The 20,210-nt window shown below is 33.6% G+C and overlaps 2 protein-coding genes across 2 annotated transcripts; both read left to right on the top strand.

Annotated features, from left to right (window-relative positions):
- Positions 1 to 333: 333 nt before the first annotated feature.
- Positions 334 to 1,783, top strand: LOC107487914 (uncharacterized). The gene is made up of 5 exons (XM_016108610.3): positions 334 to 485; positions 596 to 704; positions 950 to 1,184; positions 1,274 to 1,363; positions 1,466 to 1,783. Exons 1-5 carry the CDS (start codon positions 429 to 431, stop codon positions 1,632 to 1,634), a joined length of 660 nt encoding a protein of 219 aa, XP_015964096.3. The 5' UTR covers positions 334 to 428; the 3' UTR covers positions 1,635 to 1,783.
- Positions 1,784 to 2,204: 421 nt separating this feature from the next.
- Positions 2,205 to 6,725, top strand: LOC107487829 (protein JINGUBANG-like). Its single transcript, XM_021142132.2, has 2 exons — positions 2,205 to 2,313; positions 5,419 to 6,725. Exons 1-2 carry the CDS (start codon positions 2,205 to 2,207, stop codon positions 6,723 to 6,725), a joined length of 1,416 nt encoding a protein of 471 aa, XP_020997791.2.
- The last annotated feature ends 13,485 nt before the right edge of the window (positions 6,726 to 20,210 follow it).

Here is a 20,210-nt window from a genome sequence, read left to right as displayed (position 1 = left end):
GACCCGACTCAAAATAATGGCCGAATTTATTTTTGAAATATTTTGTTTTTTTGGTTTAGAAACGGAGATTTTTGAGACCTTTACTTGATCTTATACTCGTGAAATCATACAAAATTAGCCCGTTAAAATGTTTAGGGCCGAGCCGGCCATGAAAACCCCTACTACTAATACACGTCAAGGCCTTGTGTGCGTTGAACATCTTTTTTTTGTCTTTAATATCCTGTTTAGAGAGTGTCCATAGAAACTGCCAATAAGTCTATTGACCCAATAAAAGATTTCAGGCCCAATTCCTCACAAGGGTAACAATGACGGAAAAATTAAAACATGCTGAACCAGCTTAAACCCTAGCTCTTATTAATTCGATTCCACAGGAGAGAGAGAGAGAGAGAGAGAGAGATTCAAACTCGAAATTGCATCAATATTCAATAATGTTTGACAGAGAAGATAGTGATTCCGACGCCCCTGAGGAATTCACAGCTCTGCAGGTCTTTCCTTATTTCACCCTGTTTTTCTCTCCGTTCAATTCATCAAAATTAAAATCCGTTTTTGTTATTGGATAAGTAGTTTGTGCTTAATCGAAGCTTGCGCTTCACAGGGTATACAACAAGACGAGGAGATTCGCAAAATTCAAAAAGAAAGTAAAGCTAGGTATGAAACGCTTTACTGCTTTGTTATTTTCTATGCTTACCTAAATTTCAGTTTCAGTTGTTTCCCTCCCAAGTGAAACTAGAAATTATTTATTTATTTATTTGGTTAAATCCACAAACTATGTTCGGTTGAAATATGGGAGGCTTCAAACGATTTTATTCAAAAATAAATCTCTTTGTAAATTCTACGTATCTGTTATGTGTGTATGCATAAAGTGATAAAACTATGAAGGCATTCGGACTAACATTATTTTTATGATTAGAACTTACAAATTCATGAGATATGATTGTGTGTTATTCAGCTTTGTTCAAGTTACTTTCCATGATTTATTATTGGATTCATGAAAAATTTGTCAACTTAAGCGGTTGTGAATGTTGTCTTAACATGACTTTGCTCCCTCGACAATCCAAAGAAAGTAAGGACACTGCTCAAGGTGAAGAAGATGATGTATCAGGTTCTGAGCCTCAGCATAATTCAAATCCAGCTTCAGGGTTTCTTCCAGATGACATAGTGAAAATGCTGGCAGCTCGTGAGAAGTATGTGTCACCTCTCTTTCTCTCTTGTGCAATGTTAATGTGCATAATGGTTTAGATATGTATGTAAGAGTGCAATAATTCATTTGCAGACAAGTTTTCTTGCCTGACTCTGATGAGGAGAAGGAGAAGGCTAAAACAAACCTTGCCACTTCAAAGAAGAGGAAATCAAAGAACTCAGGGTGAGGGGGATTTCATCCTTTATTTATTTCTAAGAGCAATTAATGTATTAATCATGTTGCTTCTTAATTTCTAATATTATCTATTCTGATAATGGTTTGCAGTTTGGAACCTGTTATTTTGAGCGAACTAGGCCCTCCTCAATGTGTACAGGGTGCCTTAGAGTTCTTGAAAAAAAGAAAAATGTCAGTCCAGAGATCGTCCTCTGCATTGAACAATTCCAACAGAGCATTTCGGCTCCTTTCTAAGTCTGGTGTGATATTACAGAAGTGAGCATTTTTTTTCCTTCTTTTCTATTGCCAATAGGTGCAAGCGTTTCGGAATTATTTGCATCTTTGATATTATTGATTTTTGTCCTGGGAGAATTGTACTAACATATAGGATATTCAAGATAGGCCAATTCTATGGTGTCTTTTGTTTGGTGCCTAACTTTTGTCTAAGTTACTTTTTATAGTAACTTTAAAATATTTAAAATTTTTTAACTTTTATACTTTTAAATTTAAAATTAATTATTTGACCTATTTTAGTAATTAGGCAATACTTTTTAGGCACTATAGCAAACACCTTCAAGATATATTTATAGTTATTTATCGAGAGTGTTTTTTGCTCTAAGGAAAAGGATTCCCAAACCTTGAGATACATTGAAATGAAGGAATAACTATGAAAGAATTTCCCGTTTAGAACACAGCCCAAAGACATTTGAATGCAAAATAACAAAATACAACTTCAGTTCTGCTAATGAAAATCTAGTGCTACAATCTTGGTACTCGACCGCAAATGCAACCTTAACGTTAGCAGCCCACAATTAATCAATAATTCACTAGTCTTATGTCTCATATCGGGATGTATAATATACACTTGTTGGTTGGTAGCTTAAGGTCAAGGTGCAGAAAAAGAGTCTTCTTGCTGGAGCCACCTCTGCTCCGTGGCCGTATTGCCTTCCGAGCTGCTGGTAAAACCTTCAACAGTGTTTTTGATTTTGTTAAGTAGCTTTCGCTGAAGGATGCGCTGAAGAACAGCTTGTTTGCTCAGGCTTTGAGATGAGGCCTTGGATGACAAAGATGACTTCAACTGGAGCTCGGACGAGATTTTGTCCACTATTGCAGAGTCCTTGCCCTCTAGGTGTTCTTCAAGACTTGATTTCTCAGTCTCTGAGAAAGTAGATTCACCTCTGGAAATAATGAAAGCCATTTTCTCTCTGTTTTCTGCTCAAGAAGAGTTGAAATGACAGAGCAAGCTCAAATATTTTATATAGAAAGTAGTTGTATGCCGTAGATATAAATCCATTTGAGCTCCGCTGTTTTAATTTTACTACTATAGGATAGCTAGTGGTTTTCGCTTAAGGGGATCGATTATTTATTTCTTCAAGGCCAAAGCCCGTTGTTTTTTCTCGAAAGGGGATGCAGTGCAAACGAAAGTGTGTTGGTAGGGACAAAAGAGTGCGTGGAAACTGGCGAATGCATCGTGATTCAATACATTATCATGAAACCACCAATGAATTCGGTTGGCTGTAGAGTGTGATGTCAAATGATAGAAATTAGAGGGAAAGGAAGGAAACTTTAACTAACTTGGAAGAATTTCAAATGTTTTTAGAATATCGATGTTAAAATTAGTTGAATTTCGTTATTATAGGATATTTGAAAATTTTCCTAACAATATACTGCAAACAAAAGAAGATCAGTAAACAGGAAATAAAAGAGTGAGCGATGTCAAAAACGTCATTTTTTAAAAATATTTTTTAATAATTAAAATTTAACACATATAATCAATTAAATTGTATTATTTTTATTAAAATTAGACCAGACAAATCAGTTTAGCCAAAAAATTAATAAATTAAATTTTAAATTGATCTAAATTAATTTTTTTATAAAAAATAACTATAATATTTCTATTATAAAAAATAACTAAAATATTTCTATTTTATACATATATTAATTTTGAAAATTCTAAATTCTAATTTTATAATGGTAGAGAAGAAAATAGTTAAAATTTAAGATTATCAAAATTAATATATATAATAGAAGTATTTTAGTCACTTTTTATAATAAGGGTATTGTAATTATTTTTTATAAAAGATAATATTAATTTAGACTAATTCAAAATTTGATTTACTTTTTTTATTAAATTAATTTGTCTAGCCTAATTTTGATAAAAATAACATAATTTAATCGATTATATATTAAATTTTAATTATTAAAAAACATATTTAAAAAAAATATTTTAGACGTGTTTTTATTTAAGTGCTTTTCTATAAAAGAATTTGCGCAATACGTATAAATTACACTATTTTAAATGTTTAAAAAACTATCTAACAATTCGAAGCAACACAAAGATTGAGTATGCTCTACGAACCTAATCGAAAGACTACTTACTAGAAGAGACTTGCACGTGTTATATATCTTTAGTAGGTTATTCAATTTTGAAGGGATAGTTGATTACTCTTTCTTTGCACGGAGATGATATAGCTAAACGGAAAAGAAAAAGGAAACAATGGACTATAAGAGTTGTTTCTATATTCCCAGTAAAACCACGAGACCCTCACATCTATATAGGTTGCTCTTTATACAGTATACTCCCTGATTTGAATGTTGCTATAAAGGGATTGATTATAATCTATATATATTTGATTAGGTTTCCATCTATCAATTTCTCATCATCACAGGGACGGACCTACTCGAGGGCGGGGGGAGCTTTTTAAAAAAAAAGATTAGCAGTAATAAATTATTAAATATGATTTAATTTTTTAAAAAATTTATTTAGTATTTAGTCTAATCATATAAATAAAAATTCAGTTTAACCTAAATATTAATAATTTCTAATATCTAAAAAGTAAATAACAATATTAAAAAATTGAAAAGATATTATTACTAATATTTTTTAATTAAATAAAATTTTTCAAATTTCATAAAGTGAATTTTTTTCTTCTGGTGTGCGTCCTTCTTGATTCATTTGGTATTAATTCTTTTTGTTTTAACTACTACAATTGATAAATCTTTGTCAACTTTGAATATTGTGAAGAATAACTCAAAAATAAAACGAAAGATGAATTTTTTGTTATTTATCTTTTAATTATATTGAAAAGAAAATTGTTGAAAAATTTGACATAAATTCTATTATTGATGAATTTTATGATACGAAGAATCGACTACTTCGTTAATAAAAAAATACATACATATTTTTTGTACTTTAAATATATTTTCTATTGGTATATTTTTATAATACATTTTATATTATATAATTTTTTGCATAATTTTTTAATATTATATATATTATTAACCTCATGATAATATTTTTGGATCCATCCCTATCATCATAGCTAGTTTGTTAATTTTTTTTTAAATACCTCTCACCTCTTATTCTCTATTTTATTATTTGATAAAAAAGTTGTTACTTTTTTTTCAAATAATAAAAATAATTATATCCATGTAAAGTTAAATAATTAAAAATGATTATAAAATAATTTAATTAAATATATTAAATTATTTAACTAGTATCAATTATTAACTTTATTTGTAGATATATAATGGTATATGAGTCTCGATCCTTTTAAAAAACTGAATTAAAAATGGTTATGACTTTTCAATGAATTTGGTATACACAATATTGTTGGATTTTCCCTTCTTTTTTTCCCTTCCTATTCTTTGGTCACATGTATCAGTATTTCTTGTTGCTAAAGTAGTAACCCTCAACCCGTCTTTAGGAAAAACATAGTATTAAAACGCTGCAACATTTCTTGTTGTAGGAAAAAAAAAAGGCCAAATTTAGTGAATTGACCAAATCAAAAATAAGTTTCATGGGGGGCGACAAGAAAAGTCAGACATCCTTTTTACTGGTCTAGTCTTTTATCTAATTATGTGATTGCACTTATCCATCCACAGAACAATGATGACATGTCATAACCCAATTAGTTATAGACTTACGGTTTACAGAAATGAGCTTAATTAAGGCAAAGAGAAAATGAAGATAGAAGCATTGTTTGGCGGGTAGTTGGCATCATTTACAGAAAGAAGCATAGAATGAGATACAATGTTTACATGTTTGGAATAATAATACAAAGAAGACGAAGAGATGGACGGTTACAACTCCGACGGGAACACTAGGAAACCCCTTATCACCATTGACGCCCCACATTTATTAGAAACTGCTCAAATGGCCGTTGACAATGACTCCTTACTCTCTCCTCTTGCCAAGTCTCCATGGTCCTCTCACATGAACCACAACACCAACATTGGAGGAGATGGCTTCACCAACCCCAACGATGAAGCTCTCGTTGGCTCCCTCGTCCGCGAAGAAGGCCACATATACTCCCTCGCTGCCACCAGGGACCTTCTCTACACCGGCTCCGACAGCAAGAACATTAGGGTTTGGAAGAACCAGAAGGAGTTTGCAGGCTTCAAATCCAACAGCGGCTTGGTCAAATCCATCGTCATCGCCGGTGAAAAGATTATCACCGGCCACCAAGACGGCAGGATTAGGGTTTGGAAGGTGTCTTCGAGAAACGAACAAATACACAGACGCATTGCCACTCTTCCCACGCTCAGAAACTACATCAAGTGCTCCATGAGACCCAGCAACTACATCGAGGTTCGAAAGAACCGCAATGTGCTTTGGATCAAGCACTACGACGCCATCTCCTGCCTTAGTGTCACGGAGGACTATGCCTTCATATACTCAGCTTCTTGGGACAAGACCTTCAAGGTTTGGCGAGCCTCCAACTTCAAGTGCTTGGAGTCTGTGGTGGCGCATGACGACGCCGTTAACTCCTTGGTTGTGGCGCCGGAAGGCTTGGTGTTCTCGGGGTCCGCGGATGGCACTGTCAAAATCTGGCGGCGCGAGATGCAAGCGAAAGGAACGAAACACTTCTTCCAGCAGACATTGCTGAAGCAAGAGTGTGCGGTGACGGCGCTGGTGATAAACGCCGACGGGAATGTTCTGTACGGCGGTTCGTCGGACGGGTTGGTGAACTTCTGGGTAAGGGGGACAAAGTACGAACACATGGGGATACTTCGGGGGCATAAACTGGCGGTGCTGTGTTTGGCGACGGCGGGGAACTTGATATTGAGTGGGTCGGCGGATATGGGGATCTGCGTCTGGAAGAGGACGCTTAGCAACGAGCATGTTTGCCTGACGACGTTGACCGGTCACACTGGACCGGTGAAGTGTCTGGCGGTGGAGAAGGACCCGGAGGCCATGTTGAATGACAAGAAGTGGATTGTGTATAGCGGCAGCTTGGACAAATCCGTCAAGGTTTGGAGAGTTTGCGAGAACGCGCCGCCCTCCCAACACGGCCACCAGCAATCTCGTACTAGTTCCGAGTTCCCCAGAGTCTCTTCTTTGAGGAAAATGGGTTCCAGAAGATACTAATAAATTAGTTAGTTACATTTATGGGAACATCGTCATGCATGCATGCATGATTTCTCAAGCTCTTGTTTTTCTTTTTTGTAGGGGTATAGTATGTGAATTATTTATATGACTTTTATTTTCTCCAATTTCTCTTTTCCGCCATTTTTATTTATGTGAACTCTTTTAATATGATAATGCTAGGTTGGAAGGTTGATGAATATGGATTATGCATGATGTGTGTCTGCTTTTAGGGTTTATTGGATTGGATCAGTTATGTACGTGTATGATGTGCTTGCATGAATTCTATCTCAATGAGTAAGTTATCTTTGTGGGCTTTTGATCAATCAATGAGTTTCCCTTGGGTTAATCTTCACATACGAAGTAGAGATGAAGAGGGCATTCTCTTGGGTTTAAGGACAATACAAGCCCATTTTTCGGTGACGTTAGTAAATTTGATTTTCGAACTCCTACCCAAAAAAAAGTACATCTATATATGTAAAACAAGAAAGCGATGGATTTACCAAACAAAAGAAAAACAAAACAAGAAAGCGATGGTGGAACACGTGCTGCGGTGAGTAAATAATGTCATAATCAACTACAATTCTTTTATCAGAAATTATATTTATTCTATGTTATTTATTTTTTATTCTATACTATTTTTATTTTTATTTTTTATCAATTATTTTAATTAAAATATGCATAAACAGTGGGGCAAATAATATGGTTTTTTTTTTTACCAACAAAAATTGGTAACTAATCTGAGTTTCGGGATTTTTCAATAATAAGAAGAGGATATATACTTTCATAGTCTATCTCATTGATAATTAAAGTGCTCAAGAAAGAAAATAGTGGGAGAAAATATTGAGTGGATGAAACGAAAGAAAGAAAGAACCCAGAAAGGCAATTCCGTTTTGCTGAGGAGCTAGTGGTGATAAAAGACAAGTTATGCTATGCTTGGTGTTCCTGCGGGAACGTGGAATCTGATTCTGCAGCTGCTAAGATTAGTATATTCGCAGCAGCAGATCCTTTCATGATTGGTCATATCATATGACTATAACACAATAGCACGACCATCCTAGTGCTTATTTAATTAGATTACACTGTAACTAAAGCATAGCCAAAACAAAACAAGCTCCTCAACTTGGATTAGGTTAATTAACTAGATTACAGTATGCTATTATACCTTGGGTGACGTGTACATATATACCTCTCATAGTCTCATTATTGAATACAGTCTGGATCATGAATAGTCTCTCGATCATATATTCATATTCAATAATACAGTGCTAAATGCTAAATAGAATGTGACCAGATCGATATCATAATCTCAATGTGTAACATTACATTTTTTTTATTTTTTCTTAAGAGGATTGGATGCTAATAAAAATATGAAAGATATGCAAATTATTATTTAAAATTTAATTTTTAAATAACAAATTAAATTTTATTTTAATTTGTCTCTAAATTAAAGTTCCTACATATCTTATATGCGAAAAGATGCAATTTTTTTTTATTTTGAAGTAAAAAATTATAGCTATAAGTAATAACAAGTGTAAAAAGATAAAATTACTAAACATACAACTTTATAAGTTTAGAAAAAATAAATTGATAAGATGGTAGTTTGGATATACTAACTTGTAAGTTTTGACTTCATTTAAATTGGATAGACTAATTTAGTTAAGATTTTTTATTTACTCCAAAAATAAGTTATTAGTTAATCATGTGTTGAAAATAAATTATATATAATGATAAAATTAAATTGATATTTATCAATTTAAATTTATGATAATTTAAATATGTAAAACTCAGTTAATTAACGGTTAATTAATTCGTAAATGAAAATTTATTTTAAAAAGTCAAAAATGTTATTTTTATGGCTTAATATGGTAGAGGAGATTGAGACAATAATTTTGGTACTAATTTTATAGAAATCGGACCAAGATTGGACCAAACGGGCTAAATCGGGCCAACCAGACTCAAAGTGGGTCATTGGCCCAATTAAACCAAAACCCTAGTTTTCAGCACTCTCTCTCCTCACTTGACACACTCACACGCTGAAATTACAATGGAGGGGGAAGAACACTCTCTCAAGTTCTATCTCTCTCTTGATCTTCAAACCACCATAACTTTTGATCTAGAGCTCCGATTTTCGCACCGTTTGCGGCCATGCATTCACCGCGAAGAGCTCTACAAAACTCATACAACCAATCTTGAGGTAAGCCATGTTTTTCTCTTCGAATTTCCAGCTTTGATTTCGAGTTATATGAGCAAAAATGTTGAGATTTTGGGCTCTTTGATGTTATAGGACCCAACTCTCTTGAAAAAGAAGATTAATCTTGTCTCCTTGGACCTTGGGTGTGGTAAAATTCTCAACCCTAGTATAATTTGTTATTCTATGATGTTTGGGTATTGAGATGTTGTGTATGGGTATGATGATTGTGGCTTAGGTTGTGTATATGTGAACATTGGAGCTTGATTGAGACTTTGAAAAGCTTGAAGAGGATTTTGTATGTAAAAATATGTTCTTGGAGGTATTGAGACCTTGAGAGCTTGAGGAAAAGTGGTTTGGAAGTGCTCCGGTTGAGCTTGGGAAATCGGCTAAGGTATGGTCGCGCTTTCTCGTATTTAATATGTAATGTGGTGGGAAATACTTAGACTAGAGGCCCTAAGATAGGCATTGAATTGTTGATATTGTTAAATGGTTGAGATATATGATGATGATTATTGATGCCTTGATGGTATGATGTATGAGAAATATGCATGTTGTGATATATGCTCGATGATTTATTAAGGTTGAATTATGGTTGAAACCATGTTGATGGTGAGTATGATATTGATTATGTACAATGATGGTTGATTGGAAATGGTATTATTAGAAATTTGGGATGAGAAAGAATGTATGACATATTTATGTGTTTGCCTCTTAGCCATTTGATTGAGAAGTGTTTAAATGGTGGGATGATGTTTTGTGAATTGTGGTAAAGTGTTAATGTGTGAGTTGAGGAGACTTGATGTTAATTTTGGTATATTTTGATTGATTTCAAAGAAAAAGGATGAAATTGGCATGTTTTGATTGATTTTGAAAAGAGTTGAAAATGGCACTTTGTGGTTTTGTATGAAAATATGATTTTTGGGCATACTTTGATGGGACATAACTTGGACTCTGGATCCATGTTTTTGTGCCAAACCTATTTAGAAGTGAAATTGGATCCGAGATGTCCATGCCGTTCGAAGAATGGGCAAAAAATGATTTAAAATTAGAAAGTTATGTCCATCGGAAGATTGGGGGTTGAATCTGTGAATTCTGCAGCTTTTAACTTAGAAAATTTTTAGCAGAATGACCCCCACGTGTAGGCGCACTTGGCGCGTGCGCGTCGTTCTTCAAGAAGGCACCATCCACGCATGCGCGTGGTGTGCACGGGCGCGTCGATGCGCTGCACCAAATGCCCAGCCATTTTCCCGAGAGTTATGCCAGAGTTGTGCTAGTTTTGTGCCTGGGGCGCAAATTTACCCGTGCGTAGGCGTGGCTGACGCGTACGCGTCGTTTGGCTGTTTTTCAATCCACGCATTGATGAGCGTTGTGGCCATCCTCGCGTGCGCGTGGAGTACTCGTACGCGTGACCCTGTTTTCATCCCAAAGTTGATTTTTAAGTTTTAAAAGCCAAATTTCACACTTCTAAGCCTCCGATCTCACCACTTGTGTCTTAAATCATTCTGATATGCCTAGCAATGAGAAAAGGAGCTACGGGATGTGGTAACATGCGAGTGAAGCAAGGGAAAAACGAATGATCAATGAGATTCAAAGATGATTATGTGAGATGCGGAGGATGGCGGTGGAAGTGCTTGTTATGCCATGGGCCGAAGGGCCCTAATTGTTAATGAATTGGCTGGTTATGGATTTAACCGTGAGTCGGATGGCTAGATTATTGCCGTGTTATGGCGGAGCCATGATTTTGGCTAAGAATAAATGCATATATGTTGTTGAATGAATCATGAATGTTTGCACTTCCACTATCGGAGATAAGAGTTTCCCTGGGAGGAAGCAGTGGCTAGCCACCACGTGCTCCAGGTTAAGACTCGAAGCTCTTTTGACCCTATGTCGTCAGGGTGGCCGGGCATTGTGAAAGCCCCGGATGAGCTCACCCCCATAAATATTCACCAGTGAGGGTGATGGATATGGATCATGATTATGATCAAGTTTATATTGAGTATAACTCGAGTTGGGGAGACACGACAGAGGGATAGTCCAATGGTTAGCTACCAGGACTTGTCGGGTTGGCTCTATAATCGACAGATGATATCATCAGCCATTAGGGACAGGCATTCATCATATGCATACTATGTGAACTGTTTGAGATTGCCTACTTGACTGCATATTACTTGCTATCTGTCTAAATGTCTTATTATCTGTTCCTACTTATATATCTCTTGTCTGAAATAACTGTATTTGCATATTGTACTCCTGCTGGTGGTTGGGAGGTCTGAAGAAATTGGAAAGAGAAGTATTAGTTAGACTGAAGGATCTTTAGTCAGTTGCCACTTATGGTTTAACTTGTTTGTAAGCTTTGATTTTATATGGAGGAAGTTTTAGGATTACCTTCGGCTTTCCTCTATTATTACATGTTATATATGTGGGAACTGTTACCATGCTGAGAACCTCTGGTTCATACCCATGCGAATTTTGTGGTTTTCAGATGCAGGACGCGAGGCTTCTCGTTGAGGCATGCTGGAGACTTCTGGATTAGCGAAGATCCTTTGTTCTTGGGCACTGTTTTAGTCTTATATGTTTTGCTTAGATACTTTTATCTCCATTGAATAATACAAACTGTGATGACTCCTCTTATAGGAGATTTTGGAGAATAGGTTTTCTGTATTTGTGTCCCTTTGGGTTTCTTTGGGGTTTCCTTATTTTATTATATGTATATATTGCTATGCTCGGACCGGTTATCTTCGCAACCAGATTTTGTGTTTTGATATTCCCGTTTTTGACTCTTTTGTATATATATAATCTCGCGTTGGTTTATTCTTGTTCGTTACATTATCGATCGAAGTGTTGCGCTTTCGAGTTACGAATTTTGTTTTACCCCTTTTTCTTGGAAAGGCTCCTAGTTATAATCATTTTCCACAATACTATTCGTACTAAATTTTTATTTTAGAGGTCGTAATACTTTGCTATCTCTAAATTATGACTTAAGCATAAGACTCTGTATAGTAGGGTGTTACAAAATAAGTAGTGGTTTATTTATTTTTATATCAAATACAATTAACAAATTATATATAGATGGTTAAAATATATTCTAATGGATGCCAAATTCTATATATATAGAATTAGTGACTAAAAATATGAGAGAAATTTAATAAGATTTATCTCGTATCTATTATTTTTTTGCATAAATTTTATAATATATAAGTAATTTGTTTGCGCATGAGTTATCAATGCGACTTTAGGTTCGGCTGATGATATATATATATATATATATATTGTAACTATCATTCTACAATTAAAAAAAGATATTATAACATTAACTACATATAGGTGTAAGAGTATTTTATGAAAGAAAATCACAAAAGGCACCAAGCATCATATGATAAGAGTAATTCATGAAAAGAGCAACCCATGTAAGGGAAGTTTATAATGTCATAACCTCACAATATATGCATTATTGTCGAAAGAACAAAAACCCGTATAAACAATGGCGTAGTCTATGAGAATACGCCGCTTGTCACATTCTTTTTATTTTAAGTTTTACCCCATATTGAGTTTAGTACAACACATATTCACAATATGAACAATATATATGAAAAAAAGAACAAAAAATACATGATCACAAAACACAAGCATTAAAGCACATAATACGAAAATTCTACCAAGCTAAAAAATATTTACAAATTTTAATTTATAATTATATCATTATATCTTTCAAAGACTTATAATTACTAGACCAATTAAATAATCAATGATTTGGAGGTTTAATAATAACAATTTAAAATTTGTGAGACAAAAATTCAGAAAAAAATTATGCAAATTATTTACCACAAAAAACACTACTTGATATTTATAAATCAAAGTTTATAAAGGCAAAAGATGGAAACTCGTTCTCTATTAAAGAAAAACATTTTGAAAATCTTAATTAAACTTTTTGAAGACAAACTATATTTATATTTAAACACGTAAATGTATGATATATTTTTTTAAAATTTTATAAAACATTTTAGAGAATATTATTATTTAAAAAAATAAAAATTTGTGATAAAAATAAAAGAATAATCTTTGGACAATTATTTATTAAAAAAATTCATGAGTCAACGAATCTAAATTGAAAATTTTCATCATTCAATTATTCAAATAATTACTTTAGATCTAAAAAAAATTCATTTAGATAAATTACACTTAAATGAAAAAAAAAATTATCAAGCAATTGTTTTAAGAGAAATAATTTTTATATTTTAAAATCAACATTTTTATGATTGAGTTACTATTTCAGGCGCAATAAGTTTAATAATTATTGATTTTGACAATTTGAATTTATTTTGATGTGTTCATCGGAATTTCAAAAATTCGGATGCTCGAGTCTATAAGTTACAAGTTGAGGGTACCAACCACGGGAAGTCCATGAAACTGAATAAAAAAATTTAAAAAAATTATTTCGACATTTAAGAAATGAAAACATCGACTTTGGATCCTAGAATCACAATATGCAAACTTTAATTAAAAAATCTAACTTCAAAACTCATAAATCGAGGTGGTAACCTATGATTAATAGAAGTTATGGTCAGATTTTGGATTTTATAAGAAAAATAAATAAAATAAAAGGCTCCACCTTAAAGGATGAGACGCTTGGATTGAGATCGAAAATTCGAAAACTCCTTCTCAAAAGAAAGATATACCGAGTTCTAAGAAATTAGTTTGATGATTAAGTATTCTCTTAGACTCCAAACAATATATTATAAAGAGGATACTAACTCTTTATAACTCATTCTAATATCTAATAACTCAATTTTATGAGGTTAATTGTTACATTATAATCATCATTCTACTATTAAAGAAGAATATTATAACATTGACTAAATATAGGCCTAAGAGCATCATATGAAGAGAGATCATAATAAAAGAATAACCCACATAAAAGAAGTTTATAACATCATAATCTCGTAATATATATCCACTATTCCAAATACGTTTATGAAAGTATGATCTCTAACTTAGTTTCTCTTGTGACCTATGCTAACTTGAATGTTAGAGTCCTTGTAGGAACACCCACTACCACCAGGACATTAGAAATTTGGAATAGGAGGATGATGACAACATTGTGTCTCCAACCTACTTTTTACAATTTTGTTCAGGTAATTCCTAAATTCGGAAGAGAAAAAAATACTTTATGAACAATGGCGTTGTCTGTAGGGACACGTCGCCTGTCACACTTTCTTCTTTTTAAGTTCTACCCTGAGACGAATTTAGCAGAGATATGTTCACAAAATGAACAATATAAAAAAAAGAACAAAAAAATGTATGACACACGATGAAAACTCATTCTCATGTTAAAAATCTTAATTAAGCTCTTTAAAGCCAAATCACATTTATATTTAGATACATAAAGATATGATTTATTTTATTTAAATTTTTATAAAATGTTTTAGAGCATATTATTATTTAAAAATTAATAATATGAAAATTTGTGGTTGAAATAAAATAATAGTCTTTGAATAATTGTTTATTGAAAAAAAATTCATGAGTTAACTAATCTAAATAAAAAAAATTCATCAATTAATTGTCCAAACAATTACTTTAGATAGGAAAAAGTTTCATTTAGATAGGTTACCTTTAAAATAAAAAAATTCATTATACAATTATTTAAGAGAAATAATTTTTTTATTTTAAACTCAATATTTTTATGATTAAATTATTATTTCAAGCATAATAAATTTAATAAATATTGATTCTGATAACTTGAATTTATTTTGATGTGTCTTTGTTGAAATCTCGAAAAACGCTTGATCATCATACAAGCCATGAGTTGGAGATATCCATCACGGGAAGTCCATGAAACCAAAAAACAAAAAAAATCAAGAAAAAAATATTTTGACATTTACATCGACTCTTGATCCTAGAACCACAATATGCAAACTTTGATTAAAAAATTTAACTCCCAAACTCAAAATTCAAGGTGGAACTTACAATTGATAAAAGTTATGGTTAGAGTTCGAACTTATAAGAAAAGTAAGCAAAATAAAAAACTCTCCTTAACAGATGAGATGGTTAGATTGAGATCTGAAATTCGTAAATTTTTTTTCGAAAAAAAGGCATATTGAGTTTGGAGGTTTGTTATGGAATATTTCTATAAGCCTAATACTAAAAAATTGGTTTGATGATTAAATATTTTTTTGGATCTCAAAGAATATATTACAAAGAGGATACTAACTCCTCATAATTTATTCTAATGCCTAATAACTTATTTTTATGAGATTAATTATTATATTATAACTATTATTCTACTATTAAAAAAATATTACAACATTGATCATATATAAGTATAAAAATATTATATAAAAAGAAACCACAAAAAACATCAAATATATCTTATAATAAGAATAACTTATGAACAGAATAACTCATATAAGAGAAGCTCATAATGTCATAACCTCACAATATATGCACTATTTCAAATAATGCACTCAAATATAATTTTTAATTTAATTCTTCTTATAACTTAGAGTTTTTTAATTTTGATATGGAGCCGGTGAAGGAGTATCGCAGCGATATGGGGGTTTGGAGTGTTTCACTGAGATGTGACGGCGGTGTCGAAGAAATCGGTGGCATCGATTTGGGAACGAAAATCGGTAAGTCCGATTTCAGGACGCGGAAGGTGCACAAATCGGTGGGTCCGATTTGAGAGCCCCTTGTCCACGCGTCACGCATGCAGCTGGCTTCTTGGTTGGCCCGTGACTCCCTATCCCAAGACCAGTGTTTCACCCCTTCCCAACACTATCTCTTTCACTCTCACTCTCACTCTCACTCTCGTATCCCTTTCTGCTTACTCCCAACCCCACCACTTTCCCCATTTCATCATTGTTGGACCACAACAATCTGCTGAAAAATTTAAACAAAAATGCCAAAAAAATCAAAAATTAAGGAAGTAAATCAACCAGAACTTCATATTGCTAATTATCTTGGACATCCAAATTATGTAAGTTTTTATTTTTTAATAATCTGATTTAATGATAATAATAGTGATAATATTAGATTTTATTAGGAATATATATTATAATGGCACTAAGTAGAGATTAAGCATATATGTATGTATGATTTTATTATTAGGTGGTTAGAAATAGAAATTAAAATAGGAATTAACTATGTATGTATGTATGAATGATATGGTTAGTAAATAAATTCTACCGGTAAACTGGATTTTTTTTTATGCATATTAGTTAAAATAAAATAAAAAAAATGAATGAATGTCTCATGTAAAGAATGAATGAATGAAAGAAGAAGGAAAACGAGATATGTACATATTAGATTGGAGTAGGTAGATATTGATATTTTGTTGTTGTAATTATTAGTATTAGTAATTGAGTTTAATTAATTATTATGATTACTAATAAAAATTTAATTAATTATTTTATTTATGATTATTAATAATTGAATTTTAATTCAGTAAAATTTAGACAATAAATTAGTAATAACTAAACTTAGATTAGAAAATTAGTATGTTGTGTTATGAATAATAATAATAATAATAATAATAATAATAATAATAATAATAATAATATGCTGGGAATTAGTTATAATGGACATGTTAAGGATAATTGTGTTTTTGATAATATAGTTATATTATACTTGTTCTTATAACGAAAATGTGATATTGTAGGGTTTAAGAATGTTGATGTGTGATCATTTAAAGTCGCCGAATCCATACAACTAAATTGTTGAGTCACATTTACGCGAGACTGGATTTTATTATGTATCCTAAATTGGAGTTATCAAATGTCAGTCAGCAATGATTAATGCTCTGATTGAGAGATGGCAGTCCAAAATTCACACGTTTTATTTTTCGGTTGGTGAGTGTGCCGTGACCTTGGAGGATGTGGCGGTTTAGGGCTTGATTATGAATTTCTATTAGTAGCTTCATGGTGAACTTGTATTTGTATTACATATTGAATTGCCATTTGTGTAATAGCATCCAACATTTGTTGTGTTTTCATAGGTACGGCCACAAGTGAAAAAGGTAAAGGTTACAATCTTACAGCTGATCCTCCACGTCGGAGTGCGAATCGGTATACACCATCCGCTTTTAACAGGATTGTAAAGAAGTGTAGAAAGCTATACAAAGATATGAAGTGGACACCGAGGAAGTGAAGTTGTAACTATTTAATTATTGAGTATGTTAATTAGGTTGTTACTACTATTTAAGAAATAATTTGTACTATTTAATTATCGAATATGTACATTACGTTATTATGACTATTTTTCTATCGAGTATGTTAATCAGGTTTGAAATGAATACAAGCATGAGTTGGTAAATTCAAATGTCAATGTCGTACATAAATGTAAATTCAAATAAAATGAAAAAAAGGTAACTACCATAGTTGTAAAAATCGGACCGGACCGACCGGTTCGACCGGAAAATTGGTGAACCAGATCCTATGTCGATCCGGTCCAGTGATTGAACCGAACAAAGAATTGACCCGGTTAAAACCGGTGCGAACCGGTGAAGTGGTTTGACCGAACCGTGTAGGAGAAAATATTTTCAAAATGCTTGAGGTAAGGTTCGAACCCCTGTCCTCAAGAAAACCAAAAAGCTCTACAACCACCAATTTTAATAAATACTTGTAGTATATAATAGTATAATAGATATAAACTAATTAATAAATTATTAAAATTTAAAAATAATAGTTATTTTAATATAAAAACAAAATAAAAATATTGATGATAGAGTAAAAATAATAAAATATTTATTGTTCATGTTCAATATTGTTTTAAAATAACTTGATATTTTAAAATGTTAGTAAAAATATGTATTTTAAATTTTAATTTTAAACTTTTGACTATTTTTTATTTTTTATTTACATAGGACCGAGTCAACCGGTTCAACCAGTAATCCAACGGTTGAACCAGTGACCCAGTGACCCAATGACCTGATCGGTTCGATCACCGGTTCGGTTCTGACAACTATGGTAACTACTACTCTTCGGCTGGACATGCACTTGGTCCACCACTTTGACGACATCTACTGCGACTATGGCCCTCGGCACCCCATTGCTTGCATCGCCTAGGTCGACGCAACATACGAGTGTCCATCTCATTCAAGAAGCGGGTCATCTTCGACCGAACTTTGGCTACCCGTCTGAGGAATGGGTTTCCAACGAATCGAGGTCCATGATAAGCAGGCCACGTTGCTGAATTTTTCGGTGGTCTAAACCTAGCCCTGTATACTCTTCGAACTTGGTCCATCTTGTATACGTCATTAATGTACACTTGCCAATCCAAACCGCTGATTTGCACAACAAGCAAACATGTGTCGACACGAAATTCGGTCAACCTGGAATTCACCACTAGGCATCTCGCGTACTTCAAAGACTTCATTTTCTCTATCAAAACAGCTAACCTGTATGTTACCTGATGCTTGTTGATTTGCATGCAACTTGGTGGTCACCATCTCAGAGTACACAAGTCCAGCATTGATTCGGGCTTCAGCCTCGGCTCTTTTCCTAGTGAACAACTCATTCAGTCTGTAAAATGTAGCCTTAACAAGTGCAGTGACCGGGAGATTGCGTGCACCCTTTAAGACGGAGTTGATGCACTCCACAATATTGGTGGTTATATAACCCCATCGGTATCCACCATCAAATGCCAAAGCATACTACTCATGAGGGATCCGATCAAGCTAGTTGGTGTAAGCCTCACCCCGTTCTTTTAATCGTTCATAGCGCATTTGGTACTCCCTGATCGTCCTCGAGTATCCTATGAAAAATATTTAGTCAACTATGAATACCATTCTATACGATCGTACTTACAATAAATTCAAAGTTCATTCTATTCAAACTTACCAATGTTGACGATAAGCTTCTACAAGTAAGGTGCCTTGAACTTCCTCAAGAAGTTGGACTCAATATGCCGGATACAAAACATATGGAAAGCTCTAGGAGGAGACCAAGCCCCATTACTTCGTTCAATAGCTGACCTAATCGAATCGTGTCGATCAGAGATAAGTTCCACACCATCACGTGTCACCACATGTTGACGCAAGTTACTCAGAAAAAAGTACCGTGCATCAGAAGTCTCTCCCTCCACTATGGCAAATGGAATAGGCACGATGTTGTTATTACCATATTGTGAGACTGCAACCAATAAACAACCCTTGTATTTTTCATACAAATGAGTCTCGTCCACCTGCACCACTGGCTTGCAGTGTCTGAAGGCCCTTATACAAGGGTAATAACTCTAGAAGACTCTATGTAGTACACGTATATCAGGAACCAAATCATCCCCCTGGTAAGCAGGCATTGTTTCAAAGTGAACCACTGCTGATGGCTCTTTGTGGCACATGACCTCAAATCATATGGGCAAAGCTTCATATAATGCGTCCCAACCTCCAAAAATTGATTTGACCGCCTACTGCTTTGCTAACCAAGCCTTGCGATAACTGATGGTGTAGTTAAACTTTGACTGGACTTCAGCAATTACTGATTTCACCTTTATAGACCGGTCAACCTCTACCAACGACTTAATTGCTTTTGCAACTGTCTTGGAATTCAGCTTCGAATGGTCTTGAGAAATAGTAGACTTGGTACAAGTGTGACTTCCATTGTACCTCCTTATCTCCCAACAGTACTTCTTCTGCATTTTGGTAACCCTGATCAACCAGTCACAACCATTCCCATATTCTGTACATTTGGCATAAAATGTTGTCGGTTCTGACTCATATACCCGATAGTCCACACCTCTCCGGATGGTATAATCTTTCATTGCCTATATTACTGCCTCCCTTGAACTGAATTCCATCCCCACTGTGAACTCACCATTCGCCACAACAGGAGACACTGCATACATCAAAATTAATAAACACACTTTACCATGTAAGATCATTATAGTCTTATTTTTCGCTATTCAATCTACGCAAAGAACAACTAAATATAATTCATAACAAAGAACTATTAATTAATAAAAAAATCAAACGCTATGGTCACAAATGCCTAGTCACATATCACATAGATTACTCATCCGACTTATTGATCTGCTACTTCAGAGTTTCACATAGCTACCTAGGTTTACGCACATGCATTCATATACTGCGGAAACTCCGGTGCGTGCATAGCCTTCAAATCCAATAACCGTATGAAAGAAGGCTCCTGAAACGGATGTGGGTTTGCTAGTGCATTTGCAACTTCTGTCACATCTGTGTTCATGGCGCCGCCAGCTTCATCTTCGTCTTCACCTGCACCGACGATCTCATAGTTACTTTCAAATTCATCTTCGCTTTCACTATTATAATCTTCCAATTCAATGTT

This window comes from Arachis duranensis, chromosome 5, assembly GCF_000817695.3.
Source record: "Arachis duranensis cultivar V14167 chromosome 5, aradu.V14167.gnm2.J7QH, whole genome shotgun sequence".
In the NCBI taxonomy this organism is placed as follows: Eukaryota; Viridiplantae; Streptophyta; class Magnoliopsida; order Fabales; family Fabaceae; genus Arachis; species Arachis duranensis.
Note: the sequence above shows the minus strand (reverse complement) of the source record. Positions and strands in the feature narration are given on the sequence as shown.